The 12,139-nt window shown below is 37.8% G+C and overlaps 1 protein-coding gene across 1 annotated transcript in view; it reads left to right on the top strand.

Moving 5' to 3' along the window:
• The window catches only part of GPC6 (glypican 6), a 772,836-nt gene that overhangs the window by 698,808 nt on the left and 61,889 nt on the right, over nt 1-12,139 (top strand). Inside the window, exon 6 of the mRNA XM_055802769.1 lies at nt 7,739-7,882. Coding sequence (XP_055658744.1) covers nt 7,739-7,882 — 144 coding nt within the window. The remainder of the gene's footprint in view (nt 1-7,738; nt 7,883-12,139) is intronic.

Here is a 12,139-nt window from a genome sequence, read left to right as displayed (position 1 = left end):
AGACTACAAGAAATTGCTTTTGCTCGTTTGACAGCTTACCAGACTGCCTTTGAATCCTTCATCTAGTTAAACAAGCACAAAGTTTTCAAAAGGGAGTGGCAGGGAGAAAGGTACCATGTAGTAAACTCCAAATTAATAGATGTAAGATATTTAAGAAAAACCGAGTGCTGAAAATTAGCGGTAACTCTGTAAGCAATATCCTGCAGAGTATGCTTGGTAACTTCTGCTCATGTCTCATCTGTGATTCTCCATATTAACTTCCAAACACACTTTGATCTGTCTAGGTCAGGGAGAAGTACAATGTGTTTGAGGTGAATACACAAAATGTTCCATTTAACCTCCTTCAATAGCCACTCAAGGGAAATATCATTACATTGGACAGTCTGTGATTACAAGACCTCAGTTTGATAGAGTTTCGTCTGGATTCTGACATGAAGATAAACAGAGGTAATGATACCAGCTTCCTCCTTTCCATTTTTAGTGTGTGTCTGTATACACAGATCACCACCACCTCTGAACCTCATGTTAATAAGATCCTTCGAATTCAGCAGCAGGTGTTCCTGAGCTAATAGCCAACAATTAATGGCTCTTCCTTAATAGTCATCAGTGCACTGAGGCTCAAAATCTAAAGTCAGCAGTTTGCCAGGTTCTCTGCATTAGTAGTTTCTTCTTCGCATTGATCTCTCAGTAGTGAGGTGCTGGCTAGACGGCCATCTGAGCCAGTGGATTTCCACTGCTTGAAAGGAAGCTGCTGTCGCTGGGAAAAAATGTGGGGACAAAAGGCAGGAGGCTGAGGTTAATATTCTTCCTGCCAACCCAAAATTAGATGCTTTTTATGGCCCCAGTGCTGCAGGTGGCTCATGATTTCCTTCAAGATGCTTTTTACTTTCAACCTACTTGAAGTTACTAGGATTTTAAAAGCAGTCCATTCTACACAAAGAGACTTTGTTCTGGCAGCAATGATCAAGGCATTTGACAGGCAAATTCTGTCAAATGTTTTGGGAATTAAAAGCTAACTTCAGCAAACTCAGCTCTTACCTCAAAAAAAGAAACAAAAAAATATTTGCACTGAAAACTCACCCAAGGCACAGGTGTATTTCATTTTCCTTTTTACTTGCTCGACTCTCAGTTTTTCCATTAGTTGAGAGGCTGCATCCTCTGCCAGAGTCCAATGACATCTTGGCACAAGCTCATCTCACTACTCGTTTGTAGCAGAGCAGACTGTTTCTCCTGTCCCTCAGAAGTATTTTATTTGCTGTAAAGATTAATAAATCACAGCAATTCCATTTGCAATGTAAAGGTTTTCCTCTAAGAGAAACTTTAGCCAATATTTTTTAAAATCTTGAGAAACAAAAATCAAATTATATCAGTGGAATTTAATTTACTATTTTTTCATAGATAACAGAGCTGTCTATACTTGAGGGGCCTTTGTATACTTCTGTGTAGACCATTATTCTCCTGAAATGTGATTTCTTTGTTTTCCCAGGTTATATCTAACTTCTTTTCAGATCCTAAAACATTGAAATGTTTTTTTCTTAAAGAAAAGTATAAGAAGGCAAAGAGTGTAGGTTTAGTGCTGTATTCTCCTATGTCATGTCAGATCTGTAGAGATGATATATGAGCAGACTTCAAACTAGTCATCTGTTGTCTAATTTTTTCCCCCCTTATACATACTGACCACTTAGAGCTTCAGTGAAAATGACAGATACTTTGCCAGATGTAATGGGGTGCATGGAATGCAATTGCAGACCTAATGTAGGAGAAAAGCCATGCTTGTCAATTATTCTGAGATGCTGCTCAGAAAGCTTCAGGCAAGGTGTCGAAATCACGCTACTTTCTTCAAACAATTTTGTATCTTGCATTTGACTGTACCCACTGAAAATGTGGTGACTAGGAATCACATCTATTTTCCCACTAGTCAGTCTGTGCATTTTTACAATGGGAAAATGACGATACACTAATAATGTTATGCCTGCAATACTCACATACACAGATTATTTTTCACCACTGACATGCAGCTTTTTCTACCTAAAAAATGGGTTGATGTCTGAGAGGAAGCTATATGCTGTATTCAGTACAATTTGGGGCCATTTTGTATAATTTTTTTTCGCTTTTAAAAGGAATGGAACAAATGAAAACAGATTCTTCCTCAAGGACCTCTCACTATCTCACCCTCTTCGCAGGCAGAAGACCCAGAGTTCATTTAATCCAAAATCCATCCCTTTCCTCTTTCAAATATTTATATAAAATTGCCTTATTCCAAAAGTCATTCACATTAAATTGCACTATCAATTTATCTTTGTATCACAAAACGATGTTTTGTATTATACCAGCTGCAATTATATATTGAAGTTTATCTGAAAAAAAACAAAGTATATTTGATATAACACATTGACTGTACATTACTGTGCATATGGAGGCAAAATTAAGTGAGCAACAATATACACCTTCCAACATAGTAAGTGTATAAAAATAAGTAAGAATGCATGCTTTTATCTGAATAATGAAGTTTTCCATTTTAGACATCAGAAGAAAGATATATCACGGACTTTCCTAGGTCTCTGGTTTTATGGTATGTCCCTCCATTCTTCACTTGATGTAGTACTGAAGCTTTTGCCCAACATCTTTTTCCTATAAATATGCACCCCTATTCAGCACTATTCATCTGAGAAATAGTCTTCATGGTTACAGTTACACTAATAAATAAAAGGGGGACAAGGACCACTGTCTGATCTTGAGGCCAAAGTGTCACAGCCTGATTCATTTCTACACTGCTGAGAGCTACCTTCTCTGGAGCTTTCATTCTGCCAAAAGCAAGTTGAAGCAGTCCATAAAAAAGCCAATGAGTTAACAATTAATCAGTGCAGGGAGTCAGGGCTTATTGCTCGAGTTCACGCCTTCTCTTTCCTTTCCTTAGAAGACACAAACCCTCCGTCTACCACTCTTGATGGCTGTACATCAATACTGAGACAGAGAATTATAGAGGTGCCACCTGTGCCTCCTCTATCTTTTTATTTCTGACCAAGGACATACACACTCAGCCACATCCCAGTACCTGTCACTGCACAAAATGCAACATCTCTGTTCCTAGGCCATTAACTTTTCTTCTTTGTGTACTGATTGCGGTTGATTCTTTTAGTAGAGTTCACATTAACCAGGTACTAGTATAACGTTAAGATACTCCATCCTGAGGCTGGAATCTTTCTCTGTTTTCTTAATATTTCTCTGCAGTTTATATTCAGCACTGGCTGTCTAGAAAGTCTGACCACAAATCTCTAGGCTTCACAAGCTGCTTACCTCGTGTGGCTGTCATGTCCCTGAATGACAGCCACACGAGGTCCTTATCGTGCCTCAGGGAAAGTCCTGTTCCTGACAGCTGCAATATCTGGGGATGCTTTTCAAAAAGGACCAGTGGTCTAGAAAGACAGACCTCCAGGCCTTTCTGCCAGAGGAATCTATGTGTTCTGAATCAGACCCAAGTTTCCCTTCTCCAGAAATGGCAAGGACTGAAGATCAACAAAACCAGTTTCCATAGCTTCATCATCTAACACCTGCAGCCGTTCTGACAGAATACCTTCTGCAAACCAGATCACACAGAGTGCAAACACAATCGGTCTGGGCTGCCTGAGGTGCCTCCCAAGACATCGGCACTTTGTAAGAGTAGGCTTTACAATCCAGGTCTACCCAGACTTCAGTGGTGTTCCCTGAAGATTGCCTCTGGTAGAAAGGTTTCAATAGATTTACCTTGGGTTTCTCCTGATAATGTCTAAGACACATTATCTTCGCTACTGAAATCTCTTTGCTGTTTGCCAGTGACACTTCTTTGGTATTTGAACATTATAGTGCCAAACTCAGTGCTCACCAACAGCTTGATAATTTCTCAGGTAAAAGTTTCATATTCTGTATATTGTTTCCCATGGCTTAGTTCATATCTAAGACTTAGTCATAGCATATGTTTACCTTATTCTTATTTTCATCCTCCGTGAGCTAATTCAGGGAGTCATATTCAGAGAGTCGTAACATATAAATGCTCGTTTCAGTCTTTGCCAAAGCAAACACATTTTGGGGGCCCTCACAATCTTCCCATAAGGCTGTCAGTACCATTACCTTTGATTCCTGCTTCAAGTCAGAGAGTAAATCCTACATCAGTTCCATTTTAACAATCTGAATGTTTACTAGTTGACATCTGCATAGATTGCTCATTCACAAGACATGGAGGAAAACAAAAAACAGCAGAAAAGATGTTATAACATCCATTTTTCTTCAAAATGGAGAAAACTCCTAATCTGGTGGCATCTGCATAATTGTGTCTTCATTGACACTCAAAACACAACATACTGGACTATTTTCTGCATTTTAAAGAGTCTGGTTCTATACAGATATGTTTGGCTGCTGTAAGTGTCATTTGGCTGTCATGCCAAGATTTTTCCACTTTCATAAAGGCTATCCCATAACTTAAGTGTCCCATTAGTAAGTTTTAAATCTACTTTTATCTGAGCTGATGGATGTGCCATTTTAACCTATAGATATATGTTCCTTTTTGGCAATTACTTCAGCTAAAAGGATGAATGAGCTCCATGACATAGCACACTACCTATGCATTATTTATAAGGAGGAAATCTTCATAAAACTACATCCAAGGTTCTTCTTAAAATAGCCGCTGAGTTTCATATTAACAAAACCTCTTCATTTATCTGTGTTCTTTCCAGAGCTCTGTGCAGGAAAAATATAATGGCATTTTAGGAAAAAATCAATGTTATTCTATCTGAAGATGAGAGAGAGTCAATGGAGCAGAGTCATACAGAGACACTCAATAGGAAACACTGAGCACTAGCACATGTCTAAATAACAGTATGACTCAAGGCTTCACAGAAAACAAACTCTTTCTGCTGGGATTCAAAACTTTGAGTTCTCCTGGGAAAAGGATTCTTTTTTTTCTTTTTTTTTTTTTTTTTTACAGTATCTATGTCCTAGTCCTGAAGTAGATACCTCCATTTAGTCAGCTTGATAGATGTAATTCTTCACAGGCTCTGTTGACTTGATCTTATGTCTTGGTTTATGTCCCTGACCATAAAGGTCTGGTGCTCTTTGTGACACCCTAGGATATCCCATTTGAGCTTTAGCTGCAGTTCAGTGGGGAATCGTCTTCTGTAAGACAGTCTTAACAGATGTCTCAGATATTCCAGGACATCACAACTATTATAGATGCTGATGTGCGAGCAACTGAAGGGAACTTTTGATCTCTGCTGTCTAAAAATAAAGGTTAGATGTTTAGCTTAAATATAGACACTTACATGTACACACCTAAATTTAGGTTTCCTAATTTCAAATGGAATCCCTTCTCTAATTTCAGATTAAATTGACTGCACCAATTATACATAAAATGCAATTTTTTAAAGAGAGTGGATTTATGCTGCCAATTCACAGCATACATCATGAAATACCTGAATATTTTTCCAGAAATTGCTCAGTATCTTTGAGTAGCATTGTGAAGAAAGTATTTCATGTGCTGCTTCTTAAGAAGCATTTGTTAATGTTAGGTATCAGCCTTACATTTTCTGTTCTGTCAGTTAATACCTGGATGCAAATTAGAAAACATCTCTTTTGCACTCAGAATTCAGTTACTGGATATTGTACCCTTACTGCATTTCTGCCAGGTCACTTAAGTAAATTATTTCTTCTGTGATGTAAAAATTGCAATCTAATTTCCATCTCTATTATTGTCTGGCTGTATGTAAATTTGTTCATATAAAACTACTTGCTACAACTATTTGTATGAAGATAAATGCCACAAAGTCTATTTTTTTCCAGTATGTCATAAGAAGGATGAAATATAAGTTGTGTAGGTTCCCAGTTACTTCACATGGCCATGCAAGTAGCCTAACAGTCACACACTGTGAAATTTAAGGAGAAGATGCAGCACCCTCACTTCCCTTTCCCCTGAGAGTCAAGTTGCATGTTTCAGATAATTGTCACTTGTCTTTGTAAGCAAATACCCAATTGCTTAATTGACTAAATGGGATGTCATACATATCTAAGCAAACGGCTATATTTCCGCACATAACTTCAGTCAGAAATATGAGTAAACTTTTGTAAATATAACTGATGACTCCAACATATATATTTGGTCCTTTAAAATGTATAGTATCATACACAATCATGTATAAATCCTGAATATTAATCTTAGCTGAATTTTCTTCACAGAGGAAAAATAAGATCCATTCCTACTGAAAAAATTGGAACTTTACAATCTAAAATCATCTCTCTGGGTTGATTAAATGAATATATTGTTCAGTACTCCTCATGACTAGGGAGGGTAGAAACTCTTAAAAAAATCTTTCAGATATTCTCAAACCAGACCAAGCAGTATCCCACTCATAAATTAAAAATCCCAATGGTCATACAACAGCTAGACTTTGAGCCAAAACAGACATGATGATTGGACATAAATTTAGTATGAATCAGTTTCTTTCAGCAAATTCTGGATTGTTTGGGACCTCTAAATTAGCATTGGGAAACCTAACTAAGAGCCAATTGTAATATAGCCTGAAAGCAATAAAGGTCACGCCATCCATGGCTACTTCAAGACAGAACCACTCAAAGCAGAAAATCTAAAGGTCTAAAAGTGAAACATGAGTCTTTTTGGTCACTGGCTCACAACATAGCTTGTGAGCTTGTTGTCTTATTGGCCACAACAAAAGTAATCTGGCCCTATAAACAAGACACAGCACCTGCACAGGATTTTTCAGCTCCACAAAGCTCATTCAGACAGCTAGTTTTTGTCTGGCATAAGGGTTTTGTAAAATATATCTTACAAGAAATTCTGATATTTAATTTTTTTTCTTTTGAATGGAGGCAAAATGTTGAAACAGCCGAAATACAATGGTCACAAAAAATAAAAAATATTCCAGAACTGAAAAAGTTGGTATGAAGACAAACTAGGACCCTATGTCATGACAGCACTTAAAAATTCAACTCTTGAATGTTCTACCTCTTTTCAGCCGAGTAACTTCTATGACAGTTCCTCTGGGATATATACTTGATATCCAGTAGTCAAGTGCCCTCTGTGTCCTTTAGTATCCACCAGATACATGCTACTAAAACTTTTTTCTAAATAGAAGTATATGAAAAATTTCATAACCCTGAACATTATTTTTTACATGTAGAAAACAAACACACTAGCAGAAAATAATTCTCACTACTGCCCACTCAATATGCCTCACTCCTCTTCTAGGGAGAGACTGGTAGGGAATAAGAAAGTTATCCAGTATAAAACTATTCTATCGTTGACATTTTCTCTGAGACTACAAACAAAATTACAAGGTAGGAAGAGTTGTGGGTAGGGATTATGAATGAGCTGTGATTCGGGGTAAATACCACATTTTAACAAAAACTAAAACAATTATCAACTAAGTCCTGCCACAAAGGACTTCCTTTTGCTCATTCTCTTCCTGGAAAGACAGCAATTAAAATGCTTTCAGATGTGAACTTCTTACAATAATCACCTTCCTAAATTAAGGAGGTTTTAAGGTCCCTATATGTTTTTATACCGTCACCAATTAATTAATAATGATTAATTATTAACCTGAGTTTTAATGCAGGGCAAGTGCTGAATTCACTAGTACCAAAATGTCAATCAAAGCTGTCTTCACATATATGAAAGAGAGAATAAAGAGGCTACAAAATACCTGCTTCCCTTTTTTTATAATTTTCATATAACCTACAATGTCTTTTTCAGGTTTTTCAAGGATGTGGCCAGCCTAAACCAGCACCTGCCCTGAGATCTTCCCGTTCTGTCCCTGAAAACTTCAATACCAGGTTTAGACCATATAACCCAGAGGAGCGACCTACAACTGCTGCTGGCACAAGTTTGGATAGGCTGGTAAGGCAAAATATATTCCATTTTTTAATCAGTAGAAATTACTTGGTAATATAGTAGAGGAGTAGTAATCTGACAGTTTTTTTAGTAATTTCATAATCACTCTATATAGTTTCTATGCCAGCTGTTCCAGCATTCAATTCTTTGTTTTCTCCATTGGAAATGGTACAGAATTGCATTGTAGGAGAACAATATGACTCAGGTTTTATGTATTAGAAATTTTAGAAGAGAATAAGCTCTTCCCTAGAGGCCAAAAAACATTTGAGGCATGGCAGGTACTTTGCAGTATACATTCTCTTTGAAAAGTGTTTTACAGCAATATTTCTTAATTTTTTCTTTTATTTAAAATGTTTTTAATGTATTAAAGCAATTTTTAGAAGCTAGTTCTTTAACACATAAGCTTGTAAAAGCATATTGATTCATTCCACTTTACTTAATTATAAAATTACCACTGCTTTACTTCCATCCATCTCAAAAAATTGACTTTTATCAGTTAAAACTTACAGTGATCATTAATCTTGCTTTATTTAGTCAATCATTTTGAAAACAAGACTTCAACATAAGATTATTTTCTTTACTACCACTCATTGGATTCACATTTCAGACTTCGATGTTCCTGCTATTTATACCTCTATAGACTTATAGTGGGCTAATTATTATAGCTGTTAATACTGTCTCAGCAATCATCTTGAGGTAAAGCCAATGAGCAAAATTAAAGAGCTGTAAAGCATCTAAATCAAAACAGATTGGATCACACACCTGCCACTTGCCGAGCTTATTGCCGAACACTTGCACAGCATCAGTCCATCGCTCTGTCTTACTAAAGAAAGTCGTGCTCAGGGCTGTAGCAAGAGCAAGGGGAGAGGAGTCAAAGCTGGAAACAGCCACCGTTAGTTGGGGGAATGATGTTTTCATGAGCTGCACTCCCGCTGGGTGCCAGGCAGCTGCTGGCCGTGCTGGGGCACCAAAATGTTTTGCTATGGTTCTGATCACAAGCCTAAAATACCTAGAGGTTTCTCCGACACACAGCTTAAATCACTGAGCGAGAACCTAAATGTACTAATTCAGATAAGAACCTGGGTATCTTCTTGGCACCATCGTTCAGCAAATTCATTTGACGATCACAGCAGTCTTGCACAGTGCCAGTCTTCCCAATTGCCTCTATCTGTGCTGTACTCTATCCATCTATTGTATTCTGTCAATCTTCACGGCAATTCAACTGGAAAATAACATGGCATTTCTAGTCAAGAAATGGGATTACCCTGTAGCAAACTAACGTTTGTTAATTTTCTGCTCATCTAGAAATTGTATAGCCTCATTATCCTACAAGGAGAAGCAGAAAAGAAGATGTTTACCTCCATTGTATACTTAGGTCTTTCTACCACAGCAGGTTCATAACCCAGTGTAGCATCACAGGCTAAAAATCTGGCTGGCAATATTCAATCCCTATTTGACAGGATCTTAATTTTTACCCTTTCATTTTAGATGCAGAGAACCAGCCCCTGTGTATTGCTCAGTGCAGAGGCCTGGATCTTAATCTAGAATTAGCCAAGTGAAATGGAAGGTCACCAAAGCCTGCAGGTTTCAAACACATTCTGTCAAAGCTAAAAGTTGCAAACAGAGGAAGTGGAAGGAAGAACATCAAAAGGAAGGCTGGTAGTACAGTTCAGCTTGGATTACTCTCCTGTTATAAGAACAGCTGAAGGATTTTTGCAATGAAAAAGACAGATTTAAGAGACGTTCCGTATTGACATAAGGACAATACTTCTAAACACATCAATATCCTTTTTAAACTACAAGCTTCCAAAATACTGAGAAGCATCCTGAATAAAGCAGAGATGTGTCATATGCTTCCAGACTTTAAAGGCTGTAACTAATGAAAATTGCCAATGCAGATAATCCTTCATAACCCCTATTACTTGTAGACTTTCAAAGTGGAACTTGTCTTTGACTTTAACTAGGTATGTTTGTGCATTATTTCAGAAAAAATAGGGAACTCAGCATTGCTGCTGTTACTTTACAAAGTATTCAAGCCAAATACCTGTTTGTTTTTCTTGCTGGTGATATTTAAAATAATAACTATTTATGATCTGTTAGCGATGAGCATTGGTATCAAATCTATCTCCAAATGTCAGTGATGCATGCGTTATCTCCTTTTGGGCTAAGACCAGCAGTCCCTCAAGTGAGAGATGGCCACTGACCTCAGCTGGAGTGAGGAAAGGCTGTTTATGTGGATTAGAGCAGAAGGCCTTGTTTCAGAGCTGTAATCCCTTAGCAGCACTTGGGAAAGGTCACTGCCTGCATCTCACACTAGCTTGGGTAATTTTCTCCAGAAGGATATAAATGCTGCACTCCTGCCTCACAGGAACACCTTTCAACCTGCCTGCATTAGATCCTTGGCATTTAATGTGCTGAATCATTCCCTGAATCACACATCTCTCTTCATTAACTATAGACAGAGCCTGGAGGACCAGCTTCATTCAGATCCTCCTAACCATTGCATTGTTAACAGGACGTAAGGAGATCCCACTCACAGCAGTTTTCCAGTCTGCACACCGACCATTTTCTATTGCTTGCTTAATACAAACGTACAGTAATATTAGCATTTTGATAGTAGTGTCAAACTGTTAAAGCCCCTTTTGATTATTATAGGTATAACAAATCTTTCCTTATGAGTCAGCTGACTGTTCAGTGTTACATTAATGCTTTTAGAAGTCTATTCTGGAGTCTGTATTCATAAAACACTGTCAGACCACTTAACTTTAAACTGTCATCACACAGTACAAACATGCAGTTATGTAAACCTCCAAAGAAGTGACAAACAGTTCTGCTTCCATCTGTCTTTGACAGAATGTCCTCAGAAGAGACAAAGTTTAGAAAATATTTCTTCTGCATTTCAGTCTTTCACAAACATGTAGTATATCTGTACCAGTTTTTCTTTACTCCTGCTTATACCCCTATTTATAAGCTTAAATCAGTTGAGCATATTTTAGCAGATGTGTTGCACAAAGCAGCCCTCATAAGAAGCCTACACTGAAATCACCAGGTACTGAACCCATCTAAGAAAGTGTTCCTTCATCCTTGCCTGAATTTATGTGATTAATCTAGCTATTCCATTCCAAGAGGAGAGGAAATGGTTTCCCTGTGTTATTGTTATAGCTGTAACCAGTAACACTCAATAAATAAGAGATAGATCAAAATAGATTGTGATAAATGTGAAAAAATATCCCCTGAAAGCAATGGTATAACTGGTTTAAAATGCATCAGATGTATTTAAGAAGTTACACAGAGCTTGAGAGAGTTGTCCAAGTGTGGGTGTAAAGCACCATCTAAGACATCACAGAATATCTGACACATGGGAGCAGCAGATAATGGTACAGGACTAGAGGAGACCAATATACTTCTGGAGCAGTTGTGGGGAGCTGAGTAGAACATGCTGCAGCAGCTTAAGCAATTAAAGATAGAATTCAATCACATCTTCACAGTACAGGGCCTAAGTCAGGCTCTTTCTGAAGTCAATGGACAGAGACATACATCTTTGGAGAGTGATTCACCCCATCTGTCACAGATTAGGAAATGAAAGGCTCACTGAGATAACTACATGTAGATATGCAACACTGAGATGCCTCAGAGTATCTAAAACAGCTAATTGAGCTGGCAGATAGGACAGTAATTTGGGATGCTCATGCCCTCCTGGACTAGCAGTTGAAGGCAGGGTAGAAGACCTTAGAGGATGCCTACTATGTGGCATCCAAGTGGGAGAACAGAACTGAGCCCCAGCTATCCTCTGCAGGTCTCTCTAAGTGGAATTCAGCTATGTAAACATAGTCACCTATTTGAGATGCCTAGGGTCTTCAAGATGCCCAAATGTGAAAAAGAAGTTACAGGAGACCTAGCTGGAAGTAAGATGGAATACCTCAGAGCAATTAAATTCACTTGCTATGCCTATATTTAGGTGACTGGATTCCACCCTATTTCTCTACTGACTGTAACAGAAGCAAAAAATGAGGACTTTTCTGATCCATATAGATACCTATAACCAGTTGTCTAGATGTGAAATCTAGATGACTGTAGTTTTTATTGTTAACAGAGAGAAGTAAAGGTCTTCATTCAGTTGTCTAAACATAGGTTTAGGCAATTGAATTGAGATCAAATATTTCTAAAGCATGACTCATCTCATCCTATGTTTAAACAGCTCAGAGAAATCATTCCATGTCCCTGTACTACAAAGTGCCAAAAAGTGACAACCTTAGTCTAGGC

This window comes from Falco peregrinus, chromosome 4, assembly GCF_023634155.1.
Source record: "Falco peregrinus isolate bFalPer1 chromosome 4, bFalPer1.pri, whole genome shotgun sequence".
NCBI lineage: Eukaryota > Metazoa > Chordata > Aves > Falconiformes > Falconidae > Falco > Falco peregrinus.
Note: the sequence above shows the minus strand (reverse complement) of the source record. Positions and strands in the feature narration are given on the sequence as shown.